This window comes from Pseudonaja textilis, chromosome 1 (assembly GCF_049901715.1).
Source record: "Pseudonaja textilis isolate UNSWEBS1 chromosome 1, rPseTex1.2, whole genome shotgun sequence".
In the NCBI taxonomy this organism is placed as follows: Eukaryota; Metazoa; Chordata; class Lepidosauria; order Squamata; family Elapidae; genus Pseudonaja; species Pseudonaja textilis.
Window position 1 is genome coordinate 122,652,251 of NC_141990.1, and position 17,646 is coordinate 122,669,896.

A 17,646-nucleotide genomic window follows, 5' to 3' on the forward strand; every position below is an offset into this window, starting at 1 on the left:
GTATGTTGTACATAAATCTTGTGGAAAATAGTCAGTAACCATTACTGTTTTAATCTCTTTGTTTGCTGTCCTAAAGACATTTAAAGTTTGATTCTTTCCCAACCTCTTTTTTTCACAATTCAGGTATTTCTCTGGTTTTATAATTTTATTTCAAACTGAAAGTGGGAGTGACGAGACTTGCAAAACTTCTCTCTCTCCCTTTCTCCCTCTCTCTCTCTCCCCCTTCTCTCTGTATAATAAACATATTTTCAATAGTGCCTTATTAAATGAAAACTTCGTTTCATTCTAGTTTTTCAGTGATGCCAAAGAGGCTCTAGATTACTTGAAGAATTTACGAGATGCTGTACATCGAAAATACAATTGCGATAGATCCAGCAGCATTCATAAACTAGAAGATCTGATCCAGGAGTCTATGGTAGGAATGTCAATATGTTAGCTGATTCTACTCTTCAAGCATGTTTAATACTTTCTAAGTTATTGCGCTTTTTGCCAGGGTGTCTCTTGTGCCTCATTTGAATTACATCTTGGAAAAGAAACCAAGAAAACTTAAAACACTTCCAAGAAAAGAATGCTTAATGTTTAACATTTGCTCTTTAAATTGGCATCTAGGAAGAAAAAGAACAGCTCCTACAGTACAAGAGCACCGTGGCAGGCCTTGTGGGCAGAGCAAAGACAATAGTTCAGCTAAAGCCGAGGAATCCTGAAAATTCCCTCAAAACGTCCATCCCAGTTAAGGCCATCTGTGACTATCGACAGATTGAGGTTGGAAGCTTTTACCATCTTCGAATCAGTTATGGGGAGAAGAAGATCCTGGGCTGGGTATTGATAACAAACTCCTGGAAGTCTCCTCCATACCCCACAGAGCTTATTGCCACAGTTGGGGGCTGAATCAGTTTTACTTTGTTCTTTTTGTTGCATCAGAGGTGCTTTGAGAAAGGCTCATTCAGTTCTTCTGTTTTTCTGTTCACAACTAGATAACTATTTACAAGGATGACGAATGTGTCCTGGCAAGCAACTCTCATCGAGCAAAATGGAAAGTGATCAGCCCAAGTGGCAATGAGGCCATGGTTCCCTCTGTTTGTTTTACCATCCCACCTCCCAACAAAGAAGCCATAGACACTGCAAATAGGTAGGAATTTGGCAGAATGTACACACACCGAACCCATATTAATGTCACTTGCTTTTTGAAATCGTTCTGAAAAATGCATGCATTCTAGGGAATTTATTACCAGTATATTCTTAAGACTCTCTTGTGATATTGCTTACTTAACCCCCTTATGTTTTATGCATTTCAGAATTGAGCAGCAGTATCAGAATGTCCTAGCTCTTTGGCATGAGTCACATATAAATCTGAAGAGTGTAGTTTCTTGGCACTATTTAACAACTGAAATTGAAACTGTTCGAGCAAGTAATGTGGCCTCAGTAAGTTTTTCATGTATTCCAACTCTTTGACACCTAGTTATTTCCCCACTCTCCACCCCAGCATTCAGTATTTCAGCAATATGGCCTTAAAATGAAGAATTTACATTTTACCACTTACAATGATAGGTAAAGTTTGAGAAGAACATCATATTTTATATAGCAGACACGATGCTAAAGATGTACCAATATTATATTGGAATTTTCTATAAAACTGCTAAAACAATTCTGACCTGGGACAATATCCAGTAGATGTGGTTCCATGGATGTTTGTCTTTATATACACTGTATGTATATACTGTAGGCATTGTATTCCTGAGAGGCACCTCCCTGTAGGAGATGACCAGGCTCAGCCCAAGGGAGGGGTCAAGCACATCATCAGTCTTGAGTCTGTTCGCACCCACAAGGGAACTAAGTCCAGCCCACCTTGACTTTCATTGACTCTTCTCTACAATTTGCTTTGGCTGTTAGTAGTTTGGATTCTTGTAGAGAGCTTAAGCCTGCAATAAATCTTTATACCCATTTGAACTGCCTAGATCTTCTGATTTCCCTGGGGCTTGATATTTCCTGGGCTTTTATTGAGTCAAAATTTCAGTAACTGATGGGTTAAGGGCTTTAAGAGCAGTCTGTGCTTTATGTTTATATCATGGAAAGGGAAGGAATGTTGCTGATCGTTGGAAAGATTTTAAATTTTACTCCAATTTTAAAACATTTTCTAGATCAAAACGCTCTTGCCAGGTGAACATCAGCAGGTTTTAAGCAACTTGCAGTCTCGCTTTGATGACTTCTTGGAAGACAGCCAGGAATCCAAAATTTTCTCTGTTGCTGACATTGCCCAGTTGGAAAGGGAAGTAAATGTATGTAAGCAGTACTACCAAGAGCTACTTAAGTCTGCTGAGAGAGGTAAGTATATTAATCATCTCAGAAAGGAGACTGTTATAAAGCCCTTGATGTGATGTATTGCTTTAGGTGTGATATTTTCAGCTTTGTTCTTGTCAACTACACTGTTTTAATTGGATCATAGCAGCACTAGTGCAAAGCTAAAGATTTTTGTTTCCAGTAACAGAAAAGACAGACTGCTGTCTTCTGTATCTTTTCTTTCCAGGTTTCCTTGTCATGTGATCAATTATACACATGAGTCAGCTAGTTGTAATAGGTTGCACATCTGATATATGCATGCAAAAGCAGGATGCTGCTCCTAAGATCCATTTTTGGATTATTGCTTGGATACATAAAAAAAACCTAAGAATAAGAACATTTAAGAGAAGTTACATTATTTACACATAAAGATTAATTCTTAAGCAACCTGCTTCTGTAATGTTAATATCCCTGGGAAATTTGCGATACCCGAAATTCAAGATGACTTTATTTCTGTCAAATAGAAAAGATATTTTAAAGGTGGTAGAAAAGGTTAGAAACAAGAAATTCATAACACCATTCCTTCCTTTTCACACCACCTTATTATCACATCCAGTATTTCTCATTATCGCTATCCAGAACAGTTGGTTGCACATTAATTTTGGATTTCAAGGAGAGTTACATTTCTAAACTTTGAAACTTTAGCTGTAGAATATCACATGGTAGCAGATGAAAGAAATAAAATCAGTTGGCTTAATTCATCTGTGCGCGTTGGTTTCAACAGAGGAGCGCGAAGAATCTGTTTACAATTTATACATCTCAGAAGTTCGAAACATCAGACTTCGATTGGAGAATTGTGAAGATCGTTTGATTAGACAAATTCGAACTCCTCTGGAGAGGGATGACCTCCCTGAAAGTGTGTTCCGTATCTCTGAACAAGAGGTAACTCTTCTCAATTTGCTGATGAAAACTTATCTTTTTGAATATCATAAACACGTTCAAATGACTTACTGCATTAAATTAATTGGATAAAGCTACATCTGTTGAGGGTGGGTTTTTTTTAAATACGCGGAATAAGTGCAAATTGTTACAGATTGGAATCAGAGTCTTCTGGGAGAATAAATAGAATTCTTCTCTGCAGCATCAAAATTCATATGAAATACAGGTAATCCTCAACTTATAACTGTTCGTTTAGTGACCAAAGTTACAATGGCACTGAAAAAAGTGACTTATGGCTATTTTTAACAGTTGTGACCTTTCCAGCATCTCCATGATCATGTGATCAAAATTAAGATACTTGGCTACTGCTTGATACTTATGACCGTTACTGTGTCCCAAGGTCATCTGATCACCTTTTGCGACCTCCTGACAAGAAAAATCAATGTGGGAAGCCAAATTCACTTAACAACCGGGTTACTAATTTATCAACTGCAATGATTCGCTTAACTACTGAGGCAAGGAAGGTCGTAAAATGTGGCAAAACTCACATAACAAATGTCTCACTTGACAACAGAAATTTTGGGCTCAATTGTGGTCGTAAGTCAAGGACTACCTGTATTCCAAGGAACTGTTTAGTGGTCCTGTTAGATCTTTCCCTTCCTAATCAGGTGCAGTTCCAATCCAGATTGTTATTATTTCCTTCCACCCTTATCATTACTCTTAAGTAAAGAAACGAAACTGGGCCTCCTTCAGAGGTGGGTATTCAGCAGGTTTTGACCAGTTCTGGAGAACCAGTAGCGGAAATTTTGAGTAGTTTGGAGAACTGGTGGTAACCTTGCCCTAGGAGTGGGGAGGGAGTGGAGATTTTACAGTATCCTTCCCCTAACACACATACCAAGCCACACCCACCAAGCCATGCCATGCCCACAGAACCGGTAGTAAAAAAAATTTGAATCCCACCACTGGCCTCCTTGCTTTGTGAATTCTCTGAAAGTTTCATTTGGCCCCATTTGACTTCATCAGATGAAGATCATTCAGACAAACACAAATTATGGTGCAAAAACTGAGGTAGCTCTATAAGGTTTGGCTTATAATGTGTGAACATAATTGGTTTTATCATTCTGCAGCTTGCAATTTAGCATAGTGGGCAAACTTAGATAATGACGATTTGATCAATATGAAACGTGTTTAGTTAGGACATACTTTCCATGTGACATTTCTTGAAATACAACTGAAATAAAACTAAAAACAGTTCTCTATCTTCTTTTTTGTATGGATTTGGAAATGTTATAGTTGTTGCCTAATGTTTCATGCCAAATTGTTCACATAACCCCCCCTTTTTGGGGGAGGGGGAACCCCAAGGGCCTAAACTGGGTGTGTCCAACTTGTGGTCCACAGGCTACATATGGCCCAGGACAGCTTATAATGTGGCCCCACAAGATTGTAAATAATAATAATAACGGAAGTTTGTTATTTATGTACATTAACTCTAGTGGCCGAAGATTATTCCACTTCACTCAGTGCAGCCTAAGCAAGCCAAAAGGTTAGACACCTATGGCCTAAACCATTACATTGGAAATTAATGTTGAGTTGGAGATAGGTTTCTAAATAGGGAGGAAAAAAAGATGTAGGCTTTCAGCCACATTAGCATAAAAATGCAATATGCTGTTGTGCTTTCATTTACAAATACTTACAAAAAAGAAATATGATGGGCACCTTAACCAACCAACTCATTAGCCTTGATACAAACAAGGAAGGAATAAGCTGGCAGGGAGATAGGTGTTAATCAGTCCTCCAAGTCTAGCAATATGCTATTGTAGTGGTGGCTTATGGTTCTTAGGAACTTCAACTTATGCCCTTCCCTTAGTTTAAGAATATGATTTGTGAAAAAACCCTTTATTATAGATGAAATAAGCCTCACCCTTTTTTTTTTCCTGTAGAAGCTCAAAAAGGAGCTGGATCGGCTCAAAGATGATTTGGAAACAATCACAGATAAATGCAATGATTTCTTCAGCCAAGCTGCTGGTTCCCCTTCGGTCCCAACTCTGCGGTCTGAACTTAATCTTGTAATTCAGAACATGAATCAGGTGTATTCCATGTCTTCCATTTACATAGAAAAGTAAGAAAGGCCTTTTGTTGCATACACAACCATCTTTATTGTAGCAATATTTATTAGCTGTGAACATAGCTGTATGAAAATGTTAATATTGAAAGGCAGATTTCTTCTTTTGAAAGGATAGAATTAAATAATTGAATTCAGTTACCGTATTAAAACATTTTGAAAACTTTATTGTTATTTTTTGAGGTTGTGAATAGCACACATTTTGTTTGTTTCAGGTTAAAAACTGTCAATTTGGTGCTCAAAAACACTCAAGGGGCTGAAGCTCTAGTAAAACAGTACGAAACTAAACTTTGTGAAGAAGACCCATTAACTGCTGACAAGAGCAATATAGAGAACCTGATGGGTACCCTGAAGGTATGAACATGGGTATTAATTTGGTATCGGTATTCGTATTAAGATAAAACATGTTAAAAGCTACATAATGAGTGACTTTTCAGAGAGTGAATACTTCCAAATGTGAAAGTAGAATTGGGATCATGGATAGATGGCTGATGAAATATAGTCCTTTCAAATGATTGTGGATGTCATTCCATTGTACCCCTTTACTAGAAGCTGAGCTACATATTAACACTGACTGTTCATAAAGGACAGTCCAAATCTGCCAATTTCAAATATTGAAGCTTTTCTTCTACTCTCTGGCCTTAAAGACAAAAATAGTTGAAGTAATCTGGTAAAAAAACTATTCCCCTTTTCTTGCCTTATATCCATAATAAAGACATTTCTCCAGGAACAATGAAGTTGTAACTTAGACTGTTTCCTTCCTCTCATTTTTCCCTCCTGCTTGGGAACATTGAAAAATATTAGCTTCATGTGGAATAAACTGTGGAATACTTAATTGTAACTCCATGCTACATGATAAGAATACTGTAAATATTGTAACATCACATATATTTAATAAAGTGAGTATGTTTGTTTGACATACTAAGATATATCCCCGTGATTATAATGTAGTAGTCCTCTCTTATCTATTAACCCATAAATATGTGAGTTATAGTTCTCATTGTCCTTATCTGGCATATTGATTGACCATGTTGTTTGAAAATAATAATTGCAATCAGATACATCTGGGGAGGGTTGGGTTTGGAGCCTGAATTTGGCATTTGGGAAGATGCCACTAGGAATAATGTTGTCTGTTTATCATCACATATTTTATTCATTAGCAATGGAGATCTGAAGTTGATGAAAAAAGAGAAGTATTCCATGCTTTAGAAGATGAACTCCAGAAAGCAAAAGCAATTAGCGATCAGATGTTTAAAACACACAAGGAGCGTGATCTTGACTTTGACTGGCACAAAGAGAAAGCAGACCAGTTAACTGAGAGATGGCAAAATGTGCATTCTCAGATTGAAAACAGGTTGGTATTATCTTTTTAAAAACTGTGTTGACAAGACTAAAGTCATCAAGGATGTATAAAATAATCTCATTGCATGATACTGTACTGTCAAGGTGTGTAATGATGAGACTGACTACATTTAGCTGCCATTAATTTGGAAGACATCACTTTGACAGTGAGAGAAATAATACTGGAAAGAATATGACAAAATAGTCAGTTCTAAATAGTGTGCAGAATGGCAGTAGATCTGTCTTATCGGTAAAAGCTGAAGTAGCCCTGTGCTTGCTCTTTTCCTCATATCACTTTCCTCCCAGGCCACTTTTCTCAACAACTGCTTTGAGTAGAAAAGTGTCAGGGAATTGTGGTCTCCAGGAAAATTACCTGTTAGGGAGAGAATTCATCGTTGCCCTTTTTTTTCCTACGGTGATATTAGGTCAAATTTGGGCTCAAAGCAGTCGGGCCTGCCATTTACTAGAATAATGCTGAGCTTCCGTTCATGAATGGGTAAGAAATGGGGAGTAAGGAAATTTATTTATTACAGTTTTTTAGAGCATAAAAGTTTGTAGACATTAATTAAAAGTAATTGGTAGGCTTTTACATTTGAAATGTTGGTTTCAAAATGAATTGTATTCTAAAATAAACAGTTAGACTGAATTAGTCCGTCTGGAGGCCCTGAAATGGAAATCACTGCAAGCAATAGTGGTTTTGTGGCTTTTCCCAGTAATGAATGCTTCTGCAATTTTTATGAGTGTAGTACCTATATGAAACATCTATTTTTCTGGTCAGCCATATGATCCTGGGAAAAGATGCAGCTTCTCTGATGAGTTGGAGATGGATGCTATATGAGTGTCCCTGCTCCCACTGTAGCATCAGTTTCTCTTTTGAATCTAAAGCACTGCACAGCCCCACGAATTATTCCTATAATTTTAATTCAGTTGCATTTAGCATAACATTTAATTATTGCCTACTCTTCCTTAGTCAGTGTTTTTTATATCTTTGCCTCGAAAACAGGTATATAAAACTTGCATGTACTCTTTTGCAATACAATATGATATAATTGACAGAATAGTGTTTTCTACAATGAACCTGAATTTAAGGGAACTCGTGAAGAAATATTGACTGTTTATTTCTGGTTTCCACACTCTAGTGGTAGTGGTAGTGGTTCAGAACTGCAGGATAATTTTAAAGTGTCTTTGATCATACCTGTTTATATCTGAAGTTGTTTACTGCCTGGCATTTCAAACAAGGGACAAGCAGGCCTCGTGCCCACCCACCCCACCCCACCCCCCAAAAAACAGAATAAGGACCACTATATTGATTTTAGTCTTTATGGAAAGAAGTCCTGTTCTTTAGTATATATCTCAGAGAAAAGATAATTTCTTGATAATGTTAGCTCACTTGGAGAAGCTAAGCTTTCACTGAAATGTCAAAATTTTGTTTTACTAGTTTTGCAGTTCTTCTATATTAATCCTGAGAAAAATACTTAATGAAAGATAATTGACCAGCATCTTTTTTTTGCCATGAATTTGCTAGTGAACTCCTGCAAGCACAGATTCTCAGCTTCAGCCCTGTGTTAATAACAATCTATTACATGAAGAAAATAATATGATTTATCTTAAGGTGTTGTACAACTGGAGAATATGTGCCAAGTATTGCTACATCTTTATAAAAAGCAGTTACTGCATTAAAATAACCATTTGTTCATTTCTGAATGGCTCTTGTGTCAACTATAGGTTACGTGACTTGGAGACTATCAATAAATCTCTAAAGTACTACAGAGATACTTATGGTGCACTGGATAATTGGATTAAGCAAGTTGAAGAAACACAGCAAAAATTTCAGGAAAACCCACCCAAGAACAGTAAAGCTCTGGCACAACAGCTAAATGAGCAGAAGGTACAATCATGAAAAGTTCTATAATATCGCTTAAATCAACTGAATTAATGATTCAGCTTCATTGCACCTTTGAATTACTCTTTTTACTCCTAGCAACCCCATAGATTTGTTCCTAACCTGGTCTTTTAGGTCTTCCCATAGTGAATTCATTGTTATCCTCACTGTAACTGAATGCCTCCTCTTCTCTTCTCTTTCCATCTTTCCCAGCCTTAGAGCTTTTCCAGATTGCTAGGTCTCCTGCATAATTTGATTCTGGTCATTTGTGCCTCAAGTAAGAACTCTGGGTTGGTTTGATTGAAGATCTCCTGTTTTGTTTTCTTGACTGTCCATGGCAGTTTTAGGAGTCTTCTCCAAAACCAAAGAGCAAAGGCCTCAATACTCTTCTTATCCCACATTTTCAAAGTCCAGTTAAGCTAAATAGCAATGTTCGTTTCAACCATTTAAAACAGTCTCATTTTAAATGCTGTATTGTACTGCTAGCATATAATTTGAGATAGTTGGAAAGCATATGTAATTCTTAACGGATGAAAGAAATAGATTCAGTAGATCTAAGCAACATAGTGTTTTTCTCTATTGGTTTACTTAAATTCTTTAGGAAGATGAGGTTAGAACATTGAAGTATTTTTTGTAAAGCATTGTTGTATATTGAGTGCCACTACTGATTTTACAGATGCTGGTGTCTGAAATAGAGATGAAACAAAACAAGCTAGATGAATGCCAGAAATACTCAGAGCAGTATTCAACTGCAGTGAAGGTAAACCTGAAATTTATTTTATTTTATTTATTTATTTGATTTGTCAATCACTTAAAAGATAACAGGTATAAGTATAAACATAGTTATGAATACATGAGATGGATATGTATAATAAAAACAAAAATAAACAATAGGACAGGGATGGTAGGCATGTCCCCTGTAGGCCTCTTAGGAAAGGGGTGAGGTCAATAGTAGACAGTCTAAGGTTAAAGTTTTTGGAGCTTGGGGAAGAAACCACAGTTCCAAACATTGACCACTCTGTTGCTGAAGTCGTATTTCCTGCAATCAAGTTTGGTGCAGTTAACCTTGAGTTTGTATCTATTGTTTGCTCTTGTGTTGTTATAGTTGAAGCTGAAGTATTCATTGACAGGTAGGACATTGCAATGTATGATTTTATATACTATACTTAGATCGGACCAAAGGTGGCATAGTTCTAGGTTTTCTAGGTCTAGAATTTCAAGTCTGGTGGCATAAGGTATTCTGCAACGAGTAGAGGAGTGGAGAACTCTTCTTGTGAAATATTTCTGGACTTTCTCAACTGTGTTAATATCAGATGCATGATATGGGTTTCAGACTGATGAGCTGTATTCAAGTCTAGCAAATATTTTGTATGCTCTAGTTATTAGTGTGATATTACCAGAGAAAAAGCTACGTAGGATTAGGTTAACAACTCTTAATGCCTTTTTGGCTATGTAGTTACAGTGGGCTCTAGCACTTAGATCATTAGAGACGAGTACTCCAAGGTCCTCAACAAGGTCTTGACTATTCAGCTTGTATTTTATTTTGTAATTTATTTTTTTTTGCCAATATGTAAGACAGAGTATTTATTTGTTGAGATTTGAAGTTGTAATTTGATTGACCATTCTGATACATAGTCTTTTTTTTTTTTGAAGGATAGCAGTATTTTCTGTGGTGTTGAATAGCTTTACATCATCAGCAAAGAGAACGCAGTTGCTCTTAATATGATCACAGAGATCATTTATGTAGAATATGAAGAGAGTTGGTCCTAGAACACTGCCTTGGGGTGTATTTGTATGTGTTTACTTACCAAAGTGAAAATAATTGTGTGTACAGGTAGTTCTTGACTTGCAACCATTTGTTTAACAACTGTTTGAAATTATGTCACTGAAAAAAGTGACTTATAACCGTCACAACACCCCCAAAAATCACTTGATCAAAATTCGGGTGCTTAGCATCTAGCATGTATTTATTGCTGCATCCTGGGGTTATATGATTGCCATTGGCAACTTTCCCAGCCAGTTTCCGGCAAGCAAAAATCAGTGGGAGAAGCCAGATACACTTAACACCATGTGATTCACTGAATAACTGCAGTGGTTTTCTTAACAAAAGTGGCAAAAGTTGTAAAACCAGATGCAACTCACTTTTAACAACTATATCTTACTTAGCAAAGGAAATTCTAGTCCCAATCGTAGCATAAGTCAGGAACTACATGCATTAAACTGTCTCGGTTGTCTTTTTGCCATAGTTGTTGCCTGGAAATTTGAGGCTACTTTCTCCTGTTATTACTGCTATCCCCACTGCATATGGATCTTCATTGGTGTTGCAAGGATGACATCTTCATCCTAAGTCAATGTGTTTTTTTATATTACCAAAGCAATATGCAATGATGTGACAGTAGCTGCTTTTCCTCAACTCTGGCTGCTCAGCCCTTGCTACGTTCAGGTTTTACTATACTCGGTCTTTTGTTATGAACTGTGTTTATACACTTAGAAGAATCCTTAGTATGGAACATAGGATACCCTACCCACCTCCTCTCTTTTTTTGGTAGGATTATGAGTTGCAAACAATGACATACAGAGCCATGGTTGATTCCCAGCAAAAATCACCTGTAAAACGTAGAAGGATGCAGAGTTCTTCCGACTTCATTATACAAGAGGTAAGTTGTTTGTTTAAGCAGTTACTTATGTGCTATTTATTTATTTTCAGACCAAGCCTTCACAGGGCAATTCACATTACAAAACACTAAATGACAGAGATTGGAAAAAGGAGAGCCGTCATCCAAGTTACACAAAAGTGGTATCCAGTTAATTAGAACATAAACGGAAGCCAGATGAAGGAAGTTATCATAGCAGCCGAACGTCAGGGCATGTTTTGAAGATGTTCATCTGACGTTGTCCCTCAGTGAGGTCTTTGACATATAGGGAAGATCAGGGTTTTTTTTCAACATGAGATTGCAGATAGCCACTTCCTGCTCATCATTTTGTCATTCATTAACATTTAAGCCGTAAGGAAACTTGGAGTCAGGACATCAAAATGATTAAGAACACAGTTCATCAAGATTTATACCGCATCTTTATTTTGTTCAATTGAAGTCACTTCCCACTTCCTGTTTTCTCTACAACCATAACCTAGTGAAGTGGTCAGGCTGAGAAAGAATTATTGGTCCAAGGCCACCCAGCCAGCTTCCATGCCTATGGAAGGCCTAGGATTCAGAGTCTCCTGGTTTCTAGTCTAGCATCTTTGCCACTACACCAAACTGGTTCTGAAATAAGAGATGGGTCTAACTTGCATAGTTCTTTCTTTTGCTGTATGTCATAGTTTTATTTTTGTAATAATAGTTAACTATGTTGTTTCTGTGACATACAATTAACTCACGTTGAGGGGAAGTGTGTTGCATGAACTCCAGAAGGCCAGAGCTCGTTTGAGGCTTAACTCAGCACCCCAGTTTCTGAAAGCTGACTTGCCCCTTCTGATATCTGCAATCCAGATACAGTTCTTAAGCACATCAGGACAGATCCATTTATTACAAGGCCAGAAAACAGTAAAACATGCAGTGGTTAACTACAGAAGGTGGATATAAATAGTCCCTCTTTCAACTTTATCCACAGTGGTAATGATATGAGTTTTGCCAATGCAGATTTTAAAAAGAAGTCTGTCCTGTGCTTTAGTAGATGACTAAATATAGAGTACCTGCAGCACAGCCTCTTTTGCAGTGTCTAGAAGAGCCTAGAAAATGAATACCAGGAACATTATTTGAGATATCCCATGTATTGGTGGTATATAGAAATGAGTTAATGCAAATAATGCCTGTTATGCCTTTGAGATCTTAAATCTCCTTTTCCACTGAACTGAATGATAATGCTACTAAGCTGTATTGCATATCTAAAGCTAATAGTATGAGGATTTAAAGTATGAGGATTTAAGAATTAAGAAATAAATTCCATGATAGCAGTAGTGTTTAGGCTTATATACCACCCCACAGCATTCTCTAAGCACTTTACAACATCAGCATTACTTGCATATTGCCCCCAACAATCTGGGTCTTCATTTTACTGACCTCCAAAGAATTGAAAGCTGAATCGGCCTTCAGCCCATCAGGATCAAACTCCAGGCTACAGGCAGTTACTTTCAATACTGCATTTTAACCACCAAGTGCCACCAAGGCTAATCGTCATCATGCAATGATTCCTTATCTTTCATTTCTGAGATCATCTGTAGTATTTACTTGAGGCCACCCAAGACAGATAGGAGGCAATTATATTCCACAGCTTTGTTACATTGGCTCCTGAAGCCTGTTTTCTTATGATTGACAGATGTAGTACATTTCTCCAGCTTTATCACAAAACACCTTCCCTTTCTCTCAGAAATCATGATGGAAGTTACATTCTTTATTTGTCATATTTTTCAGCTATTCCTCTGTTTCATTTTAGTTTATGGATTTACGAACACGCTACACAGCCTTGGTAACCTTGATGACTCAGTATATAAAGTTTGCTGGTGACTCTTTGAAAAGGTTAGAGGAGGAAGAGGTAAGTCAATAGATATTATCAAAGAAACAAGTAGAACAATAAACTTGCAGTTACGTCTTTAGGTGAAAATGTCTATATCAGAATTTCTTTATTAGCTTTATGTTGTTTATAGGCAGTAGTAGTGAAACTGGTGTAATAAATGCATATTATATGCCTTTGTATGCCATACTGGCTCTCTAATAATTCTGATTTTAAAACTTCCTAATTTAAAGATTACTTTTCACCTATAAGTTGCTAAAACACTTTTCTGTGGTGTTGGGTCTTCATAGAAATCTTCCAAGTACAGAGCAATTCATAAAATTAGCTCCTTTATGTAAAGTTATGTTAAAAATAAATTTTATTGCATTGTTAAGAAATTAATGATTTGTCTTTTTCGCATATTGTTCTGTCAGGTAGTGAGAAACCTAATCTTTCATTAACAAGTCAGAATGTCTAGTTTGACTTAAGAGTTTGCTTAATCACCTTCCAGAAAAACAAATACTGTTCTGTAAACAACTGATTGGCCCAATTCATCAGAGTTCTTTTATTCTGTTACACTATTTATTGTCATCGTGAGAAGAATATACAGGAATTATCCACTAAACTTTTTAGCATACTTCATATTTATTTGTCCTAGACAGTCAGTAAACTGCTATTTTAAATATCATTGTCACTTTTTGGGGATAATTTGGCATAGGAAATAATTTCATTTATAAGGTTGGAAGTTGCGGAAATAAATAGCAGCAGCCATTTTCCATTTTAAAATGTGTGGCTTGAAAGTGACTCCCAAAAGAGAACATATCAGATGAAGCACATCATATTGACAATACAGCTAGCAATAAGGTCAAATTATTTAGTCTTTGGAAATGGTATTAGTCTGGGGGAGTCTGGATGAAGTCACATTGCAAGTAAAGGTTTCTTAATTCATTGCACCATATGTAATATTGAGCAAAACAGTTGTAGAATTTTTTTTAGACAGAGTAGGGGTGGTTTTGAATCTCTTGTTGGCTGTGAGTGAAAAAAAAAGCACGAGAAAATAATAAAGAGAAGCAATAAATAAAAATAATAAACATCAGTAGAATCTTTGATGGGAAAATGAAATCAAAATTAAGAGATGGGCAACTAACCTACAGAGATCATGCCAAAAAAAATGTGTAATTATCTTTCAGAAATATAAATTTAATATAGATACAAATATAAATACTCAGATGTATGAAAAAAATGCAGTACAATTTTAGAATAAGGTTCTCCTGTTTTCATTTGGATAGGGGGAAAAATGAGAAAAATTTACTACATGGGTTTAAATGACGATTCTTATACTAGGAAGATATGCTTATTCCCTAATTAAGTCAGCTTTCTGGGCCATCAAGTTTATGAGAGTATTTTCAGATTGAAACTAGAATTGTCCTATGCACTAAAACATTTCTTTTCATATTCAACTAACCCTAACATGCCGAAATGCCTTTTTTTCCCCTTGCATGATGTGTATTGCTGAGAAGTTATTCCACTTTAGCTTTCAAGCAGACACATGCAAGTCTGCTTTGGGGCAGAAACTTCCAATCCTTGAACAGCTCTTGTCCTGAATGAGCAGAGAATTCTTCTTGAGGACATCAGTTGGTGGACTCCTCACTGCAGCTTTTTCTTTCCTCTTGTGGTGTCTTTCTGAGTGGGACAGTGGTGGTGGTGGGCAGCAATCTGTGTTGCTGAAATATGCTGTAGGTAATAGTGTAAGTATTTGCAACCATGCTTTAACCATTTCAACACATTTCAGTGCTATATTAAAACAAACGGTAATCTTCTTCTTTCTTCTTTTACTTTTAAGACCTTGAAAAACAAGGAGGCCCTTGTACGTGGGGAATTTTCTAATCTGGAAGAACAGCAGAAGGCAGTGTTGAATGAGAACAAGAAACTTATGGCAAGAATAAGTGAACTTGAGAAGGCTCTAGAGGAGATAAGGAGACAGAAGCTGCAGCTGGAGGAAGAACTTCCAAAAGCCAAAGAAGATGCAGAAAGGGAATTAAAGAAGCAGCAGAAGAAAATGGAAGAGATTTGTCTTCAGAAAGCTAAGGCAGAGCAAGAAGCGAAGCGAATTTCCATGGAGTTAGAGGATGCCCTTAAAGAGAAAGAAGCTGCAGAACAGGAGTTAGAACGTGTGAAACAGCTCACTTTGAAAGCTGAGGTTCAAAGAAATGCCGTTGAAGAAAACCTTAGGGCTTTTAGAATTCAACTAGAAGAAAGCAACATGATTCGAAAAACCTTTGAAGAACATTTAAGAAGGAAAGACACAAGTCTTCAGGATCTGGAGCAGCAAAAAAAGGCTTTAATGGAAGAGCTGAAGAAAAAAACAGCCGAAGAAGAGAAGCTTCTGAAACTAATTAAGGAAATGGAACGTGATCTCGAGCTGCAAGGTAGTTCAGTGAAAAACAAGTTCAGAGAAAAAGAAATAACTGACTTCAGAAGGCAAATTACTATAATAGGAAAAGAAACTTGCTCAGACATTTTCAGAGAAAAGCAAGACATAAAGAACATAGAGGAATTCCAACAAATAGTAGATGAACTCACTATGGCCAACAAGAAGTCTGAAAAAATAATTAAGGATTTAAAATACGAACTTCATGAACTTGAGCTACAGAATGCATCCTCTGAAGAAAAAGCTCGCTTATTAAAGGAAAAACTAGATGAAGCCAATCATTCTCTCAGATGCCTTAAAATAGAGTTGGACCAGAAAGAACTGGTTGAGCAAGGTTACTTGGAACAACTAAAAGAACTTGACAAGCAGCTGCAGAAAGCCACAGGTAAAGCTGAAGAAGTAATGCAAGAATCCATGGAACTTAAAAGAATCAATATGAATTATCAAGAAGACTTGAGGTCGCTTCAGAAGGAAAAGGCACAGTTAAAGAGGGAGCTGGAGGAATTGACAAGGACACACACAGAAATTGAAATTATTGCTCAGCAGTTGCGTTCACAGATTGCCTCTCTTCAACAAGAGAAAATGATAGCTGAACAGAGAACTATATCATGTAAAGGGGAAGCAAGCAATCTGCAGGAGCAATTTAGAAAACTGCAGGAGCAATTGCTTCAGAAAACAAGAGAAGAAAAAGAGAGCCAGCTGACTATTCAAAGACTGAAAGATGACTTAGCTGACAGTAATCACTTGGTAGAAAAATTAAAGCAAAAGGTGGAGGAGCTTACTAGGTGGAATAGTGAAACCAAACTTATGATGACTGAAGTGCACACTGAATCAGAGAGGATAGTTCTGGAGAGACAGATTATTGACAGGAAAAATGACGAATTAAAAGCTTTGGTTGATAGCTTCAAGGAGCAGCTCCGTGTTACAAATGAAGAGCTGCACAAACAGATCATAATTGAGCAAGAGCACTTGGATAAAATCAAGAGATTAGAAGATGAGTTAGTCAATGCAAAAGATGTAATTAATGAATATAAGCAGAAATGTGACAGGGATATCACTTACAACATGAATACTGAGATGGAGCTAAGAAACCTAAACAGTCAGGTGAGTACATTTACTATGGAAATTAAAATGAATGAGCAGAAAATCCAGCAACAACAAGCTCATATTCAAGAACTCAACAATAAGATAAAGAAGCTGCAAGATGATTTCCACCAGAAGACTTTAGATGAGCAAACGGCACGTAAAAAGATGGCATTGCTCCAGGAAGAGTCGATTAAATATAAGCATTCTGCTGAAGAGTTTAAGAAGAAATTTGATAAACTCCTGGAATCGCACAACATTGCTGAAAATGACATTTCAGGCATAAGGATGGAATGCATCACTTTGCAGCAAGAGAAGCACATGACTCAAGAAAACATCAGAATGTATCAGATTCAGATTGAAGATTTGCAGAACAGACTCCAAAAATGCCGTGATCAGCTACAACAAGGGAAACATGCAGAAATGGAACATTTGCAGAAGTACCGCAAGCTGGAAGAGGAATTCCACATGCAGAAACGAACAATGGAACACCTGAAGCACCAAATAGATCTGCAGAAAAGAGAGCACTGCAATCAGTTGCGCTTGTTTCAGAATGAGATCAACAAAAAGAATGTTCAGTTGGACTTTGGATTGAAAGGACTTGACTACGGTTACTTGGGAGACGCCTCTCTGAGAGATTTTGAACAACGTAAAGTGTGTACAAATACTTCTCCTTTATTAAGGAGAAGGCAAACTGAGATAACCAGCTCAGGTTGTAAATCTGAACAGCTACTAGCTCAGAAAATGCAAATGGTTTCCACTGATTCATTGTCACGAGAAAAGCCATTACAGCTGTCTGGAATCACTCACCCTTTGGGAAGTGGAGTAAACCAACAATCATATTCGGAGTATGTTTCCCAAACAAGTACACAATTAGAAATCAGCATTGATAACAAACCTGCTACAAGATTATCAGAAATAGATAATTTGAGAGATGGCAAATTCCTCAGTTCACGACATGAAGAAAATTATGAAATGGGATTAGGGAAACAACTGCATCCACTGGAGGTACACCATACAGTTTGATACTTATGGCCTTCGTTGTACTTTCTGCCTTTAAGCATTCTTTAGCACTTTTCTTTT

At 37.0% G+C, this 17,646-nt stretch overlaps 1 protein-coding gene across 12 annotated transcripts in view; it reads left to right on the plus strand.

Moving 5' to 3' along the window:
- DST (dystonin) overlaps window positions 1-17,646 on the plus strand; it is a 333,471-nt gene that overhangs the window by 170,731 nt on the left and 145,094 nt on the right. For 9 of the 12 annotated variants that reach the window (XM_087916044.1, XM_087915986.1, XM_026695189.2 and 6 more), the window contains 13 exons: window positions 290-415; window positions 610-762; window positions 975-1,129; window positions 1,296-1,422; window positions 2,139-2,322; window positions 3,062-3,219; window positions 5,157-5,335; window positions 5,554-5,692; window positions 6,499-6,692; window positions 8,405-8,567; window positions 9,238-9,321; window positions 11,111-11,218; window positions 12,993-13,091. In XM_087916044.1, coding sequence (XP_087772170.1) covers window positions 290-415; window positions 610-762; window positions 975-1,129; window positions 1,296-1,422; window positions 2,139-2,322; window positions 3,062-3,219; window positions 5,157-5,335; window positions 5,554-5,692; window positions 6,499-6,692; window positions 8,405-8,567; window positions 9,238-9,321; window positions 11,111-11,218; window positions 12,993-13,091 — 1,869 coding nt within the window. Of the gene's footprint in view, window positions 1-289; window positions 416-609; window positions 763-974; window positions 1,130-1,295; window positions 1,423-2,138; window positions 2,323-3,061; window positions 3,220-5,156; window positions 5,336-5,553; window positions 5,693-6,498; window positions 6,693-8,404; window positions 8,568-9,237; window positions 9,322-11,110; window positions 11,219-12,992; window positions 13,092-14,892; window positions 17,572-17,646 lie in introns of all 12 variants that reach the window. The other 3 variants (XM_087916037.1, XM_087916029.1, XM_026695188.2) reach the window with 1 other exon arrangement.